An 18,023-nucleotide genomic window follows, 5' to 3' on the forward strand; every position below is an offset into this window, starting at 1 on the left:
AGAGGTCGAGGGTAGAGATGTAGGGATGGGGTACTACTGTTACTAGCTGTGTGTGGGGTTGGGTGCGGGTGAGGGCGTGGACTAAACATTTTACTCTTCTTGGATAATGTCCTTGCGGTTGGGCTTGAGCTCCTTTCCGAGGCTCTTGACGTCCTTGACGTCTGTCGAGTGGCGGAACTCGTCTCCCTTCTTGAGGAGGTTGGACGCCTCGTCGTCGAGGAAGACGCCGAGGCCGAGACCGTCGTCGTGCGACGCGAGCTCGAGCACGTGGTCGAGCGGCACGAGGCCGTCTCCATCCGGGTCGAGCTTCTTTGAGAGGCTCTCGACGAGCTCCTCGGGCGGCGCGTGCTTGATCGCACGCAGAGCGGCCTGCAGGTCGTGCACGAAGATCTCGCCGCGCGCATTCGTGTGGATCAGGTTTAGGCTGTTGCCGACGCGCTCGTCGTACTTCTCCAACTGCGCGTCGATCTTCTTGATCATCGAGCGCACCTTCTTGGACACGGCGATCACCTTGGCGTCCACCTCCTCGGGGTGCTCCTTCGACTCGGCCTCGGAGAGCAGGTTGTCCTCGAGAATCTCCTTGAGCTCGTGACGCTCCTTCTCGATCGACGACTTGGCGGTGAACAGCGACAGAGCCTCGGCGAGCTCGCCAATCTGCTCCTTCGTCATCTTGGCATCCTCGACAGAGGGCTTCTCGGGCGTCGGCGGCTGGGCGGCAACGGAAGCACCAGGGTGAGCAGTGCTGGCCTGCGCGCCAGAGGGGTGGGCGCCAGTAGCGTCGGTGGACAGAGCGGAAGCCTCGGCGGAGATCTTGGAGTCGGAAGTCGTGGCGTGAGCGTCGGCGGCGGCAGCCTGGAGAGCCTTCTCCTTCTCCTTCTCGGCCTCGGCAGCCTCCTGCTGAGCACGCTTGGCGTTGCGCGCCTCGCGCTCCTCCTGCTCCTGCTCGGCCTCGTCATCGATGAGCTCCTGTTGCTGCTCGAGCACAGTGAGCTTCTGCTTGTAGTCCTTCTCGTCGGCGACCGAGAGCTCGGCCTCGTCGATAAGCGGGTCGGGAAGCGAACCAAGAGTAGTAACCAGCGAAGTCATGACGTCCTCTCCCTTGTTCTCGAAGTTGAAGGCACGCGAGAGAATCAGAAGAACACCGGAGATACCGTTCGTGTAGTGCAGGTCAACCCACTGGGCGAGCTCCTCGCGGAGACGAGCAGGCGAAACACCGGTGACACGGATACCACGCGACTGACAGGCAGAGGTGATCTCGGGGATAGACAGCGAGTCAATGCCCTCGGCGTGAATCATCATGTCGTCGGCACGAATCTTTTCGAGACGGTTGTTGATCTGGTGCTTCAGGAAGTTGTCGGTACCGAAGGCGTGGATGTTCATGTACTTGCACATCGAGACGAGCTGGGGACGGGTCAAGTTGTCGAGAGTGATGTCGTTGTTGAACAGCTTGGCGACGCGGATAACGTCCTCCGGCGAAGGGTTCTCGCCAGTGGTACGGACCTTGCGGAAGAACTGCTTGAACTCGTCGCTCTCAAGGACACGGTCAGACTTCAGGCCAGAGTCCGTGACAGTCTCCTGGAGGAACTTGGCCATCTCGATACGGATACGGAGCAGCTTGCGCTCCTTCTCGTCCTGATAGGTTAGTCACCATCCTCTGAACTTTTGGGGACATGGTCTTTGCTCCGTCCAGCTTGGAGCCAAATAGACGAAATCTCGAAAAAAAACGCACCTTGGCGAGCTGACCCTCGAAGGTGGAGGGGAGCATGTTAGGGAAGAGCTTGAGGGCAACGGGAAGCAGAAGCTCCATGAACGGGATAATGACAAAAACCGAGAAGGGCAGAAGACGGAGAAGGTCAGTGGTCGTGCGACGGAGCTGGTCGTCAGCTCCTATTCCAGTTGCTCAACTTACCTGACGGCGCTCACGGCGGGTGAGAGAGCCACCGTTGAGAACCTTCCACTGAAGCTTGGAGGAGATCTTGATCTCCGAGCCGAGAAGCTTGGTGCCGGCCCAGTAATGAGCCGCCTCCTTCTTAACAACAGCCCAAGCACGCTTGAGGAAGGGACCAGAAGGCTTCTCCTTCTTCACGGCGGCAACACCGGTCTCCTTGAGCTCCGGAGTGACCTCCTTGGACTCGGGAGTCGGGTTGGCGGCAGCGGCGGCCTTGGCCGCATCCGTGGCAGGGGCAGCCTTTTCGTTGGAAGCAGGCGGGGTCGTAGTAGTAGTCGTAGTGGTGGTAGTAGTCTGAGTAGAGTAGGCGCGGAGGACGGGGCGGAGACCAAGAACAAGAGCCGGGGAAGCCGTGGTGGCGGCGGCAGCATAGAAGAACCGGGGTGCGAGAGCGTTGGAACGAGCGAGGCCAGCCTTGGAGGAGGCGGCCGAGGCTCTGGCGATGGCGAACATGGCGGAAGACGGGGGACGGAGGCCGAGGGCCGAAAGGAAGCGGGGTGGCCGTGGGCCTGGGGGGACGAAGAAGGGAGGCGGGGGTGCTCTCTCTCTCGGGGGTGGTGGAAGAGAGTGAGGTGAGGGAGAGCGAGATGGCGAGGAAACAAGACTAGGCGGTGCTCTGTGAGCGAGCGTCGATGTCATTCGCAGACATTTCGCAAGCGGGGGGTGATGGCTATGTTCTGGGAGGGGATAGGCGTGTGTGGCTGGCGGAGAAATGGGATTAGGCATGCGACGGAAACTTCTGTCTTGAATTGCAATATCTTAAATCTTCTTACGTGCCACGCAGCGACGCGTCGGCACGGCACTCAAACGGCACACGGCAACGCCTGCATGCATCACCCCGTCGGCAGCACGACTCCCCAGTATGTACCGCCGGCATACGCCCGCTGCGGCCCAGGCTGTGGCGACAGCGTGCGTAGTCGTCGCCACCCGAAGATGCTATCTGATACATGCTTGCTACACTCCTTTGATGAGTCCTGTATATGTATGTAATATGCGGACGATACTTGGCCCGCCCCTGGTTTTGGCTTTTTGGCGGAGCGCCCCCAAAACGAGACCATCCTGGGAGACCGGCCATGAAGCGACCGGACAGAGCCGAGTACCCGTACCATGATGCAATAGTCCACGACCGACCTCGGCATCCTTTGGTTCACCCATCGTCTATCGCCATCCATCCCTCCTCAACTCACTTCCCAGCTTCTCTAGCTCACACCAAACGACTCTCTCACAGCCTCAAGACGACCCCCGCCGCATAGGCATCAACAGCCATGTCCTTCTCCAATCCCCTCAATGTCGCCCTTCTCATTCCCATCGCCTATCTCGTCTTCCGTGCCATTGTTCCTCAGAAGCCTGTCCCGGAAGTCCCACCAACGACTTACACTGCCGGCGTCTACAACTGGGGACCGGACAAGCACCCCGAGGTCGGCATCTGGAAGGAGTACACGCCTATCGAGCTCGCGGAGAGTGACGGCATCAAGTCGAAGCGCATCCTCCTCGCCATCGCCAAGATGGACAAGGATCACAACATCATTGAGCGCACTGTGTTTGACGTCTCCAAGGGCGCCAACTTCTACGGCCCGGGTAAGTGCGATATTCTGCAGCAATAGGTGCCCCGGGGTCATCGCCAGAGGCAACGACAGGGACCATTGCAGCCCGCGAGATCACGGTACACGCGCCCATGCGGAAGCAAGCTGCGGCCTGGGTTCAAAGCTAACAAGCAGAGGGAATGTACGGCAACTTTGCAGGCCGCGATGCGTCGCGAGGAATGGCGAAGCAGAGCTTCGACGAGGGTGAGTACTGCTTGCAAGGGAAGGCGTTTGGGGATGATCATGCGCCGCGGCGTCTGCTGGCACTCAACCCGCGACCAGCTGAGCTAAGGTTGAGCGATCGTGTTCGAAGTCGGCTTGGGAGGGCCTTCGCGTCCCCTCGCCGTTGGCCAGCACCTCCGCAGTCCGAATGCTACTAGTGTACGGCCGTCGTCGCCGTCGCCATGCCGACGCAAGCCATCATCGGCGCTCCATACCTTGGTTTATCCGCTAACCGCAGACATGCTCACGCCCATCGACCAGCCGCTCGACAAGCTTACCGACCTGACGAAGAGCGAGATGTAAGCTTCCACTTGGTTGACCGAGCTAACAAGCAGCGACAACATGCACGGATGGCACGAGCACTTCAGCGGCAAGTACACGATCTGCGGTGTGCTGGTGGAGAACAAGTCGTAGGGGCTAGGTTATGTAATATACTCTTGTGGCACATGAGCATTCCGCAGATCACCTCGCGACTGATCTTGGGTTCAAGAGCCTGGCAGGCGGTCCAGACATCGCGCTGATAAATACCTCGACTCGTGTGCTGCTGCAGCGCTGCAGACGAACCGCAGGCACACGGCAGATATCAGCATGCAGGAGACCAGACCCCGCTTAGCTCGCCATATCTCTTCGGCCCAATCACATCTGCCGCCGGCAGCGGCACGGCAACGGCGGCAATCGAGTGCGCCTGACCGAAAATTTCTAATCCGCCCGTCGACCATCCGCCAACGACCCTCCGCTTGTCCGCCTACCCCCCTCGCGAGCCCTCCAAACCCTCCAGACCCTCCAGACCCTCCGCCTCCCGTTAGATGACTGGTTGCAGAACTTTAAACGCCGCAGTTGACTGAATGCAGGCGTGTTCTGGGCGCTGCACTGAGGCTGCATAGAGGCTGCACCGAGGGTTAACTGAGGGTCGAACGAGGGTCGACAGAGGATTAACAGAGGATTTACAGAGGGTTAGCTTCCTCGCACCCGGCGTACGCGGCGGGCTCCACAGCCCCACGGAGCTCATGTCGCCATCTCGCCCCTCGGATCGTATTGGCTGAGCAATTTTGTTCCGAGATAGAACCGTAGGAGATAGGCTGGGTTCCCGCCTGCTGCTGCCTCACCTGCTTCGCCTGCTGCCCCTCGTGTGCTTCCTGCTGGACCCCTCCTGATCCTCCTGGCTCCCTCCTGGTGCCCTCCCCTCCCACCTGAACCAGCCTGGAGCTTCCACATGAGTGGCCAGGACGCTATGCAATCGGGAGTACCGACTCGAATGAGTGCCGGAAGTGTGGAAAGAAAGTTGGACTCGACTGAGAGCAAGGGGTGCCGCCGGGAGGGGGTACTGGGTCCAAAATTTCTGGCAATCTTGACTCCTCTCTTCTTTTTGGCCATCATCATCCCATCCCCGTGCGGGTACCGATCATGGCCGCCTCTGCCCCCGCGATCCAGCAGTCCGTGTTCAAGGAGGGGCTTATGCCCCGTCGTTTCAGTGAGTTGCGCTGCGTCTGCTATCGGCGGTGTTGGCGTCACGCGAGCACGCGAGCAAGCCAGCAAGCGAGCTGCATACCTCGCAAAGTGGTCGCGTGCCAGGTAAAAGTGATGTCAGTGAACTAACGATTCAGTCGGGCCGTGGTTGCTCGTCTCTTTCCTCTTCTTCTTGTGGGGTTTACTGTACGGCCGTGAGTGACCTCTTCTCACCAACAGAGGGTACAACGGGCGGCGCTGACCAGCCCAGTGCTGGACACGCTTAATGCGCACCTCCGCTCCGTTCTCGGCGTGACGCGCACTCAGTCGACGGGCCTGCAGGCCGCCTACTTTGGCGTGGGCTACTTCCTCTTCTCGCCCGTGGCCGGCTGGGTCCTGAAGCGTCGCGGGTACAAGGTTACGATCATCATGGGCCTCGTGCTGTATTCGACTGGCGCGATCTTGTTCTGGCCCGTGGCCCGCGAGTCCATGAAGCCCGACGCGAACAAGCAGGGCATCTTTGGCGGCTTCGTCGTCCTCACTGCCCTCACGGCTTGCGGACTCGCCAGTCTCGAGGTCTCGGCCAACAGCTACATCACCGTCATGCCGCCGCAGGGCGTGAGCGCGCTCCGCCTCCAGCTGTCGCAGGGCTTCAACGGCATCGGCTCTTTTGCCGGCCCGCTCATCGCGTCAAAGTATTTCTTCAGCGATGGGCACGACGACGACCTCAACAACGTCCAGTGGGTGTACCTCGCTGTCTCCGCTGTCGGCTTCATCCTCGCGTTCGTGTTCCTCATCTACCCCCTGCCAGAGGTGCATGAGGACGAGCTGGTCTTCGATACGAACGAGCCGCGCAAGCCGCTCTGGAAGGAGACGCGCGCGCTCTCCGCCGCAGTCGCACAGTTCATGTACGTCGGCGCGCAGGTCATGCTGGCGAGCTTCTTCATCTTCCTGGCCGAAGACGCGGGGATCAACCACGCCCGCGGCTCCGAGCTCCTCTCCTACTCGCTCATCATGTTCACTATCGGTCGCTTCCTCTCCGTCGCCCTGATGGTGATCTGGCCCGGCGCCGTCGTGCTCTTCGGATACACCCTGCTCTCGCTCCTGTTCACCATCCTCACCGCCTCGCTCTCGGGCATGACCGGCGTCGCCATGCTCATGATCGTCATGTTCTTCGAGAGCTGCATCTACCCCTGCATCTTTGCCATGGGCACGGCTGGACTCGGGCAGAACACCCGCCGTGGAGGCAGTCTCATCGTCATGGGCGTCGTCGGCGGTGCCGTCTTCCCTCCCGCGCAGATGGCTATCGCGGACCGCTGGAACACCCGCGTCTCGTACTTCCTTGTTGTTCCTTGCTTCGTCTACATCGCCGGTTGGGCGGTTTACATCTGGCACATTGACGGTCGCAAGATGATCAACCTCGGCAAGGCCGACGACTCTAGCAGCGTCTCCTCGGCGTCAACCGCCGTCGAGACCGGTCTCGATGGACTTGAGACCCCCGTCAACGAGAAGGAGACCATTAAAATCGAAGTGTAGATTAGAATGTATGTATGCATTTAACTGGCATAGGCACACTGTACACTGTTACATACACTTCATGAACTAGTCAGAATCGGAAAGCTCTATGATCTCGGCGTCGGCGGGGATAGTGCTCCTCCCGCTCGAGCGTTGAGTTGGTTGCGACCGCATACGTGGAATGCTCGCCGCCGCACCCATACCGGCAGCCTCGACCTCGTCTATTGCACGGATAAAGCTGTCATCAAAGTCGTCAAACTCGTCCTCGTCATCGCTAATAACGGTCGGGTTCGCGAATGAGCCGGAGCTTGGGCCCCCTGTCGCTGATGAAGGGGCACCAGTAATCTGAGTCACTGGGGCCGGTCGGGCCCGCTCCTCCTGCGGGTCGGGGTTCTCCATCGCCGCGCGAATCTGCACGTGCGGCTCGAGCCTCTGCGCTGGCCGCTGCTGAAACCGGCGCACGGGCTGTACTAGACGTGCCTCGGGCAGGCGCAGGCCGAGTTGCCCGGGCACGCGTTGCTGCGGTCGCGGCGGGCAACGTACGCCGTCCTCTTCCTCGTCCGGTCATGCGCACGGGGTTCTCCTTAGCATCACTGGATGTCAGCTCCAGCATCAGTGCTACAGCTTACTGTAGACGCTTCTCCAGTCCTTCGACAAATGCCTGCGGTTGGCCCTCCTCGAGCTCGTCGACACAGCCGCCGATAACTGTGCAGTTCTTCGGCTCAAGGAGCAGCCTCCCACGCATCATCTTGGTGTTATGAAGGAGTAGCTAGTGTCAGTTGGTGTACGGCGCCATAACTCACCTTGAGACCCAGTCGCGTCTCACCGAGCGCCAACTCGGGCAGTTTCCTATACTCGATCGCGCGGATCGTGCTGCGCCCATCGCTGACCTCGACGCTAAGCATGCTGCGGGGGTACGCGGGCAGCTTGCTGTCGTCGATGTCATCCTCGTCGTCGTCGTCAATGCCGCGAATGCGAGTCGCACCAGATAGCACCTCGCGGCGCTGCTCTCGGGCTGTGTTCAGCGCGAACGCACTCGCGCCAATCTCGGTGATCGAGTGAAGCTGGAGCAGCGTTGGGCGAGGGAAGAGGACGCCGTCGTTCAACTCTTGAGGAATCACTCCGTTGAGAGTTGTCTCATTCAGATCAGAGTCGAGGTATGCAGCTTCCACGTTCTCGTACGAGGCGTCTTGGCCATCTGCAGCGAGGGCAGTTAGACATTGCGACACCCATTCCTAATTATCAGTTGAGCCACGCGATCGTCAACTCACAGAACTCGGCTCGGGGCAGGGGTAGCGACGCTTCAAAGCGTCTGTCACCTGCCGTGCGTTCATGTCGAGTGCAGCATGGGAATGACCTCGTCGTTAGTCGCCGGCGATGGTCGCCGCTCTCAAAGGATGTTGTTGTGATGTCAACAGGGAAGGCGGTTGACTCAGGCTTGCGTTCATTCCTTGTTCCTACGTGCCTGGGCATATCTCGTTATCGTGTGGTCTTCACGCTGATGTCACGTGCGGCCGGTGACGAAAATCGACCTCGTGGTGGAACGATGGAGGGCGCCGGCCGGGTTGAGGGCGTTGGCGTTGGCGCAATTCAACTGACCAACCTGGCTCCGAGAACGAGACTCCCATCCATCAACAGCTACCCCCCGACCACCGTCGATTTTCTTCCAACAGATCCCAGAGTCCGACAGGCGGTCCCCCGACACCATGTTCGCCCTCCGCTCGGCCGGATCCATCTTACGACAGCGTGCGGCCCCGCCTTTGGTCGCCACCGTCCAAGTCAATGCTCACGCCAATGCTCACACCAATGCCTCGATCGCATTGGGTGTCGCGGGCCTGGCTGGCATGGCGGCCCTCCCAGCCACCAGGTCTCGCGCACCCGTGCGTTGGGCCCGTCGTGCTTTTGTCCGTCTCAACAGTGGTGTCGCTGGTGCTGGTCGTGTTGGTCTTCGTGCTGCCGGTGCCGTTGGTCGTCTCGGAAAGCGAACTCTGCCCGGTCGCATGGCCGGTCAAGCAATCGGCAGACTCTACCCTGGACGTGCAGCTCGTGCTGTCACCCGTCTTCGTGTCGGCGGCAGGACCATGATCCGCTTCAACTCGACGCAGGCTGGACGCAGGTTGCCCCCGTCGGCTTCGACAAAGGACGGCAAGGACACGGCATCGACTACGACTTCGGCGGGCTCGACTTCTGGCTCTGGTGGAAACGGCAACGGCAGCTCTGGTGGTTCGGGAGGCTCTGGGAACGGCAAGGGAAAGAAAACGCTGAAAGGTGAGTTTGTGTTTCGAAAGCTCGTGCATCGGTCGGCCTGGGAGAAGCCATGGGGACCGGGAATTACTCAGAAGCATGCATCCTATCGCGTCGCTCGCGTGATTTAGGCATGTCGAGCTAGTGTGGTCGATCCACCCCGTGTGCCTCAAACGATGCCGCATGCCCCTATAATAGAGCATAGTCGTCGCATCTCTCACCGCACTCCCCATCACACCTTCCTTCTCTGCGACATGCTTCTGCTGCTCTCGTCCGAGACCTTCTTGCACCCCCCTCGAATACGCCGGCGGCATATGCCATTCATTGCTGCTGCGCTGTATTTGCTGACGTACATAGACAAGCTCTCGCGTGCATGGAAGACGCCGACAAAGTGGTACCCGATCCCCATCGCACTTGGTGCTCTCGTGCTCGTGGCCGTGCAATGGCGCAAGCAAAAGCGAGAAGAGCCGCTCGTCGAGACGCAGGGCCCGGACGGTGCTGTCGTTCGTGCAGAGGGACCGTGGCAGGTGAGTTCCCACTGGCCGGCGTGGCGTCACTGGGTGACATGCCGCCGTGGGTCTGCGTGGGACAAGCGACCACGCGACCCAAGATGGCCGGCAGACACCCAAATTCGACATCCGCCTATCATGGATATAGCTCACCGAACAGGTTCGCATCCTTGGTGCGCTCCCGCTTCGATCCATGTCACGCCTCTGGGGTTACCTGAATTCGCTGGTGCTTCCGGTCTGGTTCCGTCCATACGGATTCAGGTTCTACGGTTGGATCTTTGGCTGCAACCTCGACGAATGCGTTCCGCAAGATCTGACGCAGTACGAGTCGCTCGGTGAATTCTTCTATCGTGAACTCAAGGCTGGAGCCCGTCCTATCGCCGACGCCGAGGTCGTTTCGCCCGCCGATGGACGAGTGCTGCACCTTGGAGAGATTGCCGGGTCAAAGGTCGAGCAGGTCAAGGGCATGACGTATTCGCTGTCTGCCCTTCTTGGACAGGGTGCTGAGCCTTATTCGCAGATGGAGATCGAGAGGCAGGGATCATCAAAGATCGTTGGTGGTCAGAATGTCCGGAGCTACGACGACGAGAACTTCGCCGAGATCAACGAGATCCCATATTCTCTTGGATCGCTCATGGGTACCGACAGCGCTGCTGAGGTTCAGGAGAACCCCAGCGACGTGAACGAGGGTGAGGCCGATGCCTCGGTCCAGGCGCAGACCGATGTTCAGCACGATGCGAGTGTTGCGTCCAAGCTCGGCCTCAAGGCGATTATCCCCGAGACCGGCAAGGACGCTGATGTCGCCCCGATCAAGCCGGGCAATGCACTCTTCTTCTGTGTCATCTACCTCGCCCCCGGTGACTACCACCGCTACCACTCGCCGACCGCTTGGGTCGTCGAGCGACGACGACACTTCACCGGTGACCTGTTCTCGGTGTCGCCGTACATTGCGAACCGACTCCGCAACCTCTTTGTTCTCAACGAACGTGTTGCCCTGCTCGGACGATGGAAGCATGGATTCTTCTCCATGACGCCCGTCGGTGCGACCAACGTCGGCTCGATCATTGTGAACTTTGACAAAACGCTCCGCACCAACACCAAGGAGCGAACGCACCCGCCGCAAACGTTCACTGAGGCCGTCTACTCGTCCGCCTCGATCCTGAAGGGACAGCCGCTGCTTCCCGGAGAGGAGATGGGAGGATTCAAGCTCGGATCAACAATTGTCCTGGTGTTTGAGGCCCCGAAGGAGTTCAAGTTCCAGGTCAAGCCAGGAGATTACGTCAAGGTCGGTCAGGAGCTTGGAGAGATTGACGCTTAACCTCATAACGACTGTTCATGTGTGCATGCATAGCTACCCCCCTTTAACGAACCCGTATACCTATTACTTTGTGCCCGTATCGCTCCGTCCCGTGGTGGTCGCACGACCACTTTGTTGCGGTGGCAGCCGCGAGCGGGAAGGCGCACACCGCCGCAAGCCCAGCCACGTAGTTGTATCATCAATGCACCGAATCCGCTGTGAGTGCGGGGTAGAGGGACTGAAGGGTGTGCAGCGAGGGACGAGATTGGGCGGTGGGATGCTCTCGCCCCCATCTTGATTGCTGGTGATTTGCATCTGCCGGCGGTAATAAGGTCCGCGTGTCGAGGACAGCGTGCGGGGCAACGAGGATGCGAGCGTCTGCAGTGTGGGGAGGAACCGATAATGCCGAGTGCGGGATCACCCGAGTGAGGCTCCGGCGAAATGGGGCCGGAGCGATAGGGGAAGGAAGCGAAACGGTTACCGTGGGTACCGTGCGTGCCGTGCCGTCTGGGCGGGGCGCTACCGTGGGATACCTCCGGACAACGGCCAACGGAGCACCGCGTATGACGGTAGCCTGACGCTGCGAACGCTGGGCGTTACTCACCGACCGAGCGACCAGCTCCCAGTCAGGCAGGCCCCATGCACACCCGCACCCGCACACCCGCGCACCCGACCAGCCCGACCCAATATCGCGCATTAGCTTCACGGCCACGAGGCCATTAGCTTTGTGCTGCGCTCGCCTAAATCAACTTCGATTGCCCCGCACCCCAGATAATCCTCCTGCCTCCTGGATCCTGGCAGTCGCGCGCTCTCTCCGTGCTCCGGAGTGCCAGCTCATATAAGCCCTGGTGCTACCTTGCTCACCACCCTCTTTCCCATCCTCACCACCCACAACCACTTCACCATGACTGACTCTCCTGACTTCGAGGCTCCCCCCACCGACCTCATCACCCTCACTCGCCACATTCTCAACAGGCAGCATGAGATCGGAGAGAAGGCCTCCGGTGACCTCACCCTCCTCCTCGTCGGCATCCAGGTGAGTACCATTTCCGAGACATTCCGCCTCCGCGGAACCGCACGAAAGTCAACACAGAGGGAAGGAGCGTAGAGAGACAGTCGTGACAGCAGCTGCACAAATGGCGAGCACATCACCACTACAGAGAGGGCAGCCAGCGAGCCGTCCACGCTGCACTGGTTGTGGAGCACTGTTTACACGTCGCACCCGGCACTCCGGCTACCGTCTCTCCGGGGCGAACGGAGCATGTGTGCGTCGTCTGAGCGTGCTGGGAGGACCGTGTCGGACCAAGCCCTCGGCCAGTCCGAGCTCTGCGTCCCTGCAGCCCTGCGGCCCCAGCTACGTCAGTCGCCGCACATGGCCGCCGGTAGCCAGTCAGACTGGACGTCGCAGCAGCAGCGTCATAACCACGACGGACGTCTGTTCGTTCGCAACGGATCTGGCGAAGTCCCGCGTTGGCTGGAGAGTCCAGGCGTCCGTTGGTGCTGTTACTGCTGCGTACGCAGTGCTCGCCCCCTCTCTGCCAGATTCGCCTCCCTGAGCTCCGCATGTTCCTAGCGACGTAGCTGACAACCAGGTGACCTCGAAGTACATTGCTTCGAACGTCCGCAAGGCCCGTCTCATCAACCTTGTCGGTCTCGCCGGTGCCTCCAACGTCCAGGGCGAGGACCAGAAGAAGCTCGATGTCCTCTCCAACGACATCATGGTGAACGCGCTCTCGGCCTCGGGCAAGGTCTCCGTCATGGTTTCCGAGGAGATTGACGACCCTATCATTGTCAAGGGCTCCAAGGGCACCTAGTGAGTTGTTTGGTAACCGCAGGAGGCATGGCAGCCTTAGTCTTGACGACAAACGGGTGCCGGACCATACTGCGGATAAACCGCTGATTCCGAGGAATGTCAGCTGACAGACAGCGCCGTCGTCTTCGACCCCCTTGACGGCTCCTCCAACATTGACGCTGGTGTCAACGTTGGTACCATCTTTGGTGTTTACAAGATCGAGGAGGGCCAGGAGGGCACCGTCGCCGACGTCCTCCAGCCCGGCAACAAGATGGTTGCTGCCGGTTACACCATGTGAGTGGCACTGTGCGGAATGCCAAGCTGCGGGGGTAGTCACCATCGGGTGGTGCAGCCCCGCGCTTGAACGCCGCAGAATGACTGTTGTTCCGGCACAGTTGCTAACAGACCGCAGGTACGGTTCGTCGTGCAACCTTGTCCTCTCGACCGGCCAGGGTGTCGACGGCTTCACGCTGGACGAGTCGCTCGGCGAGTTCATCCTGACCCACCCCAACATCCGCATCCCCGACCGTGGCAAGATCTACTCGTTCAACGAGGGCAACTCGATGTTCTTCTACCCCCCTACGCTCGAGTACCTCCAGTCGATCAAGTACCCCGAGAACAAGAAGCCGTACAGCGCTCGTTACATCGGTTCGATGGTTGCCGACGTGCACCGCACGCTCCTCTACGGCGGTATCTTCGGCTACCCCGACGACAAGAAGAGCAAGGACGGCAAGCTCCGCATGCTCTACGAGGCGTTCCCGATGGCGTTCCTAACCGAGCAGGCCGGCGGTGTCGCGACGACTGGTTCGCAGCGCATCCTCGACGTCCAGCCGAAGAACATCCACGGCCGCTGCCCCGTCTTCCTCGGCTCGAAGGAGGACGTCAACGACCTCAAGAAGTTCTACGACAAGTGGCAGTCGCCCGACAAGAAGTGGTAAAACGGCCAAGACTATGTCTAGCCCGTATAGCGCGTTCAGCACCTAGCAGCAAGCGCGTATCAGTAGCAAGCAGTGTAGATATCGGGGTCCCACGGCCCACCAACCATGTATTTGCTTTTTAACCCAGCTTTAGCCGGGCGTTGCAGGTCACGTGGTGGCGGCGACGGAGCGCCATCGGTCGGCGCAGGTGCCGACCAGGCGCCGACGCAGGTTGCAGGATATAGAATGCGGCGAAGAGGGTATTGTGAGCCTGCGATGGCCAGCGGGCATCGGTGAGAGCGGTGAGAGTCAGTGAGCACCAGCTGGCCAACCAGAACCCCCCTGAAAGCCGCCAAAGCCGCACACAGCCGCAGAATCGGCCTTGAGGGCCATCTGGCCAGTACAGCCATTGCCGCCATTGCCGCCTGTGCCGCATGTGCCGCAAGTTCCGGCGGGACGCACGAGCTTAAAGTGCATGAAGCGAGGGGAAGGTGAATTGCAAGGGGTGCGAGGGGGAGGTACGGAGGGAGAAGGAGGGGTAGAAATGGGCGTAGAACCCACAGGATGATCACAGGACTCGCAGGACTCGCGTAAAAGAGGCTCCGATCGCGGAGATCCCGCCGAGAACGGTCCGAGGTGTTACCGCGTGTTTCTTCAGCGTGTCACTCGGTGTGCGCGGTGTGATCGACCTGTAGCTCCAGCGCGAGCGGAGGCGAGAGTCCGATCTGCCTTGGCCGTATCGCCGTGATTACGGTCCAGTCCGGCCAGTCACAACACCAGCGATGGTCAGTGTTACTACAGCTGGATACATTGTCGCGCGAGTTGATTTTTGGCAGTGTGAGAATCAGACGCGACTGCGCGAACTGTGCAAATGCCATACTACTGAATTGCATTCCTCCGCGCGCCTCGTTGAGGTTCTGCTTGGCACGGCTAACTCGATGTCCAGAGGTGGAGGATCGAGGTGGCATGAGGCGGAAGAGAGATCTGCAGACCCCACAGACTCGACGGACTCGACAGGGCTCAAAGCGCTCCAAGCCAAGACGAAGCGCATATACGTGAAGCGCGGAGGCGCTCTGTGGCATTGAGGCGCACAAGAAGCGATCGACGAGATATTCGTGACAGGGGTTCGTGGGCCGATTTGGCATGAAGCTGCTCATTTGGTATGTTTTGTGGATGTAGCCACAGGCTAAGCTCAGGCTAAAGCAGGATAGAGTCGGACACTTGGGACACTTGGGGCAAGGCCGGCAAGGATAGCAGTGGATCGGTCGGGACAGTGGTATCGGTCACGTCGGCCCAAGGATTCATCGGAGGAGTCAAAGTGGGTGTGCCCGATGAGAGTGGGGGAGGTTTGGAGTATCTCTGTACGTCTGCACTCGAGATGTGTACGTGTGTATGCTGGGCCACGGCTAAGTGCGTCCCCAGGCACGCTCACAGGGCCAGGCGGAGGTCGGCATCTCGGCCCTTGCCCAGTCACCAGGACAGCTGGACCACCTGGTCCTTCCACTGCCGCCTGTGCCGCCTGTGCCGCGCACTGCCGCATTGCCCCGCTTAAGCGCTAGACACCAGTACACCAGACACAAACCGCAGTCCACCACCCAAGTATTAACTACCGATCCGACCCGTCCACCACCTACCTACTTACCTCCTTACCTCCTTTCCATCTTTCTCATTCAACAACCCGCCGTCCTGGCCCCGCGGCTGCCAGCCATCAACAGCGACAGCAACAATGGACCCCCCAGTCCAAGACCAGAGCAAGAAGAAGCGGCGTCGCATACACCTCAACTGCGAGGAGTGCCGTCGCACCAAATCGAAATGTACGTACCCATTGCTAGCTAGGGTCGCGGAGGGCCGCGGGGCCCGCCTAGCCTTAGTGACACACATACTGCGGAGAGACACACCCCAGACAGTGCTGACAACAACCAGGTAACCGATCATGGCCGTGCAGCGAGTGCGTCAAGAAGGGTGAGTACCTCTTTGCTTGCGCCGTTGCCCGCACTTCGCCGCTGGACGCCGAGAAGGCGTCATCTGCTGCGCTTTCCGTCTTGATTCAGTAGCGATGGCTTGTCACTCAGTCAATACAACCTCGCATCTCAACTGTGCTGGCAACGTCCACTCTCTGAGCATGCGGTTGCTCGCTTCGCTCGCAGACCGCTGACATGCAGGACTCGCACACATCTGCCCTAACCAGGTGTCGAAAATCACGCAGCCCAAGTCGGTCACCATCGCCGAGCTCACCGCACGAGTCAAGTACCTCGAGGAGTCTCTGCGCCGGAATGGGCTCGCGCACGAGCTCACTGCGTCCGAAGCGCCATCCGTCACGGCTCCCAATGCATCCCTCTCCCCGCCCAACATGCCCTCATCACTACCAGGCTCCTCGCGCAGTGCGGTCGAGATGGCAGCCATGCTGGGACACATGGCGCTCGGCCACATTCCAACGAAACGTCACGCCGGGATGGGCACGACAGCGTTCTACCTCTCGAGTCCGGAACAGAGCGAGGACGAGGGCAGCGAGGATGAGCGCCGAGGGAGCAACCTGTGGAAACCGCCCTGGGGCCGGAGTACCGGTGTCAGCCTCACTGGCAAGGGACACCTGCCCGGCGTGCTGCTTGACAGGTGCCGCATCATGCTCCCCTCGAGGAGAGCGGCGAAGGACATGTTCAACACGTTCTTCGAGGTTACGAGCTGGAGGTGAGTGCTGGTCTTGTCGGAGGGTAGTTCCGACCTGCCGCCGCGATGACGTCGGAACCTCCGACGATAGCGTGGGCTATATGCTGACAAGAGCAGGATACAGCCGATGACGCCTGCCTTCTTCGACACGGTGCTCGCGAGCGTGTACGACAGCTCGGAGGGCGCGCACCCACACGACCTGGCCGTGCTCTTCGCAACGATGGCGATGACGATGTTGTTCGACGAGGCAGCTTCCGGCGCAGCCCAAGGCTTCCAGGCGAAAGACTACCACGAAACAGCGTACAGTTGTCTCCAGGCCGGCACTTCTATACCGAGACATCCCTCTCGAGCCTGATCTGCCTGCATCTCCTCGGCTCCTTCCTTATCAACTCGGACGACAAGCGCCTCCCCGACGGCATCTTCCCCATCACCGGCCTGGGCGTCAGGCTAGCCATCATCGCTGGCTACCATAGGGACAAAGAGACGGCGCACGCAGGCACGCGACCGGAAGAAGCCGACTGGCGCCGGCGGATATGGCACGAGCTCCTCGCGCTCGAGAGAGTGCACTGCCTCACAGCGCTGCTGCCCGGTAGTATCGCACACGACCACTACGACACACCCTATCCCTCCGACGCGCACAAGGAGGGGTACTTTGTCTGGAAGTGGAACCTCGGCGTGCATATGCAGCGCGTGCATGATTTCTGGACCCGTGTCGAAACGCCGGATCTGAACAGTGAGTCGAGCTGCCAGGCCCCGTCAGCTTTAGCTGACCATCAGTGGTACAAGACATCGATGCCGGTCTTCGGCGATTGCTGCACTCTCTGCCCGCACACCTGCGCTGCTCCTCGTTCCCGATCGAGGCGTTCCCGCTCGTGCGACCGGGCGCGCCCGCTGTTGTCGTCTCTCCCCCACCGGCGAGCGCCGCCTCACCCGGCTCGTCCGACTACACCACAACGCTCAGTGCCGAACGCCTCTTGCATCAGCAGTACCGCATGGCGACACACATCTGCATGGTGTTCTTCTACCTGCACCGGCCAATCTTCATGCGTGCAATGGCAACGGGCGACCCGTCATGCGAGCTCTCAGTCCGCACAATTATCGAAGTATGCGAGCGTATGCTGCAGCTCGTCCGCGGCATTCTAAACCAGGACGGGAGCATGGCGCGCTGGTTCTCCTTCGCGGCGGACCTCTTCAGTGTCCTGCTGTGCCAAGCCGTGCTCGTGGTCAAGACAACGGAAGCGCACCTCGTCCCGCAACGCCTCGGCGTGCTCGAGGAAGGACTCGCGATTCTGGAATGGACGGTGAAACTGCGCCCGAACAGCAAGAATCGCGCTCTGACGCAGCGTATGCGCCGCGTTGTGGCCAAGGCGCGAGAGGCGCTCGCGGCGAGTGGGCTCGGTGCGAGCCCGAACCACGTCGAAGTCGAGCGGGTCGAGTTTCAGCCTGGCCTGGGCGTGCTGCCTTTGCACAGTCTCGGCTTCCCGCCTACAGCCTTTGCGCTGCCGCACCAGAGCTTCCAGCCCGAGCTGCTCTCGAATGCTGGGAACAGCAATTCGGCGCGTGTGAACCCGCTCGGAAACGGAAACGGAGCTGCCCCCGGCGGTCCCGGTGGTCCTGGCGGAGCCGTCACCGGCGGCGTGGCGGCGCAGATGGGCAACGGAGTGCACGGCGCGAAACAGCACACGCCCAGCGACTCGTCGCCTCAGGATATGGCCGAGGACGCGGCGCAGACAGCGAACGACGAGAACTTTGAGGCGTGGCTCGCCATGCTCTTCCCGCCTGGCACGGGGGAGATGCCCGTCGTGGATCCGGCGCTGCTGGATGCGTGGGCAGCGCAACAGTCTTAGGTGAGGGTCGTAGGCCGTATGCCTGAGCCTTCACCC

The 18,023-nt window shown here is 60.6% G+C and overlaps 7 protein-coding genes across 7 annotated transcripts; 5 read left to right on the plus strand and 2 right to left on the minus strand.

Moving 5' to 3' along the window:
• Positions 1-90: 90 nt before the first annotated feature.
• On the minus strand, positions 91-2,587 carry A1Q1_05188 (biogenesis-related protein; the record flags this gene model as incomplete). Its single annotated transcript, XM_014321995.1, has 3 exons — positions 91-1,632; positions 1,730-1,801; positions 1,910-2,587. The coding sequence occupies 3 exons, from the start codon at positions 2,585-2,587 to the stop codon at positions 91-93; spliced, it is 2,292 nt and encodes a 763-aa protein (XP_014177470.1).
• A 626-nt stretch (positions 2,588-3,213) lies between these two features.
• Positions 3,214-3,659, plus strand: A1Q1_05189 (uncharacterized protein; the record flags this gene model as incomplete). Its single annotated transcript, XM_014321996.1, has 2 exons — positions 3,214-3,526; positions 3,598-3,659. The coding sequence occupies 2 exons, from the start codon at positions 3,214-3,216 to the stop codon at positions 3,657-3,659; spliced, it is 375 nt and encodes a 124-aa protein (XP_014177471.1).
• A 1,498-nt stretch (positions 3,660-5,157) lies between these two features.
• On the plus strand, positions 5,158-6,735 carry A1Q1_05190 (uncharacterized protein; the record flags this gene model as incomplete). The annotated part of the gene is made up of 3 exons (XM_014321997.1): positions 5,158-5,224; positions 5,358-5,414; positions 5,471-6,735. 3 exons carry the CDS (start codon positions 5,158-5,160, stop codon positions 6,733-6,735), a joined length of 1,389 nt encoding a protein of 462 aa, XP_014177472.1.
• Positions 6,736-6,801: 66 nt separating this feature from the next.
• Positions 6,802-8,187, minus strand: A1Q1_05191 (uncharacterized protein; the record flags this gene model as incomplete). Its single annotated transcript, XM_014321998.1, has 3 exons — positions 6,802-7,125; positions 7,518-7,912; positions 7,986-8,187. The coding sequence occupies 3 exons, from the start codon at positions 8,185-8,187 to the stop codon at positions 6,802-6,804; spliced, it is 921 nt and encodes a 306-aa protein (XP_014177473.1).
• Positions 8,188-8,420: 233 nt separating this feature from the next.
• On the plus strand, positions 8,421-10,785 carry A1Q1_05192 (phosphatidylserine decarboxylase 1 precursor; the record flags this gene model as incomplete). Its single annotated transcript, XM_014321999.1, has 3 exons — positions 8,421-8,982; positions 9,316-9,485; positions 9,616-10,785. 3 exons carry the CDS (start codon positions 8,421-8,423, stop codon positions 10,783-10,785), a joined length of 1,902 nt encoding a protein of 633 aa, XP_014177474.1.
• An 883-nt stretch (positions 10,786-11,668) lies between these two features.
• A1Q1_05193 (fructose-bisphosphatase) lies at positions 11,669-13,494 on the plus strand (the record flags this gene model as incomplete). Its single annotated transcript, XM_014322000.1, has 5 exons — positions 11,669-11,800; positions 12,252-12,277; positions 12,338-12,577; positions 12,692-12,850; positions 12,969-13,494. 5 exons carry the CDS (start codon positions 11,669-11,671, stop codon positions 13,492-13,494), a joined length of 1,083 nt encoding a protein of 360 aa, XP_014177475.1.
• Positions 13,495-14,616: 1,122 nt separating this feature from the next.
• Positions 14,617-17,987, plus strand: A1Q1_05194 (uncharacterized protein; the record flags this gene model as incomplete). Its single annotated transcript, XM_014322001.1, has 8 exons — positions 14,617-14,633; positions 14,680-14,834; positions 14,885-15,287; positions 15,339-15,421; positions 15,636-16,161; positions 16,258-16,440; positions 16,491-16,873; positions 16,927-17,987. The coding sequence occupies 8 exons, from the start codon at positions 14,617-14,619 to the stop codon at positions 17,985-17,987; spliced, it is 2,811 nt and encodes a 936-aa protein (XP_014177476.1).
• Positions 17,988-18,023: the final 36 nt, after the last annotated feature.

This window comes from Trichosporon asahii (genome assembly GCF_000293215.1).
Source record: "Trichosporon asahii var. asahii CBS 2479 unplaced genomic scaffold scaffold00071, whole genome shotgun sequence".
In the NCBI taxonomy this organism is placed as follows: Eukaryota; Fungi; Basidiomycota; class Tremellomycetes; order Trichosporonales; family Trichosporonaceae; genus Trichosporon; species Trichosporon asahii.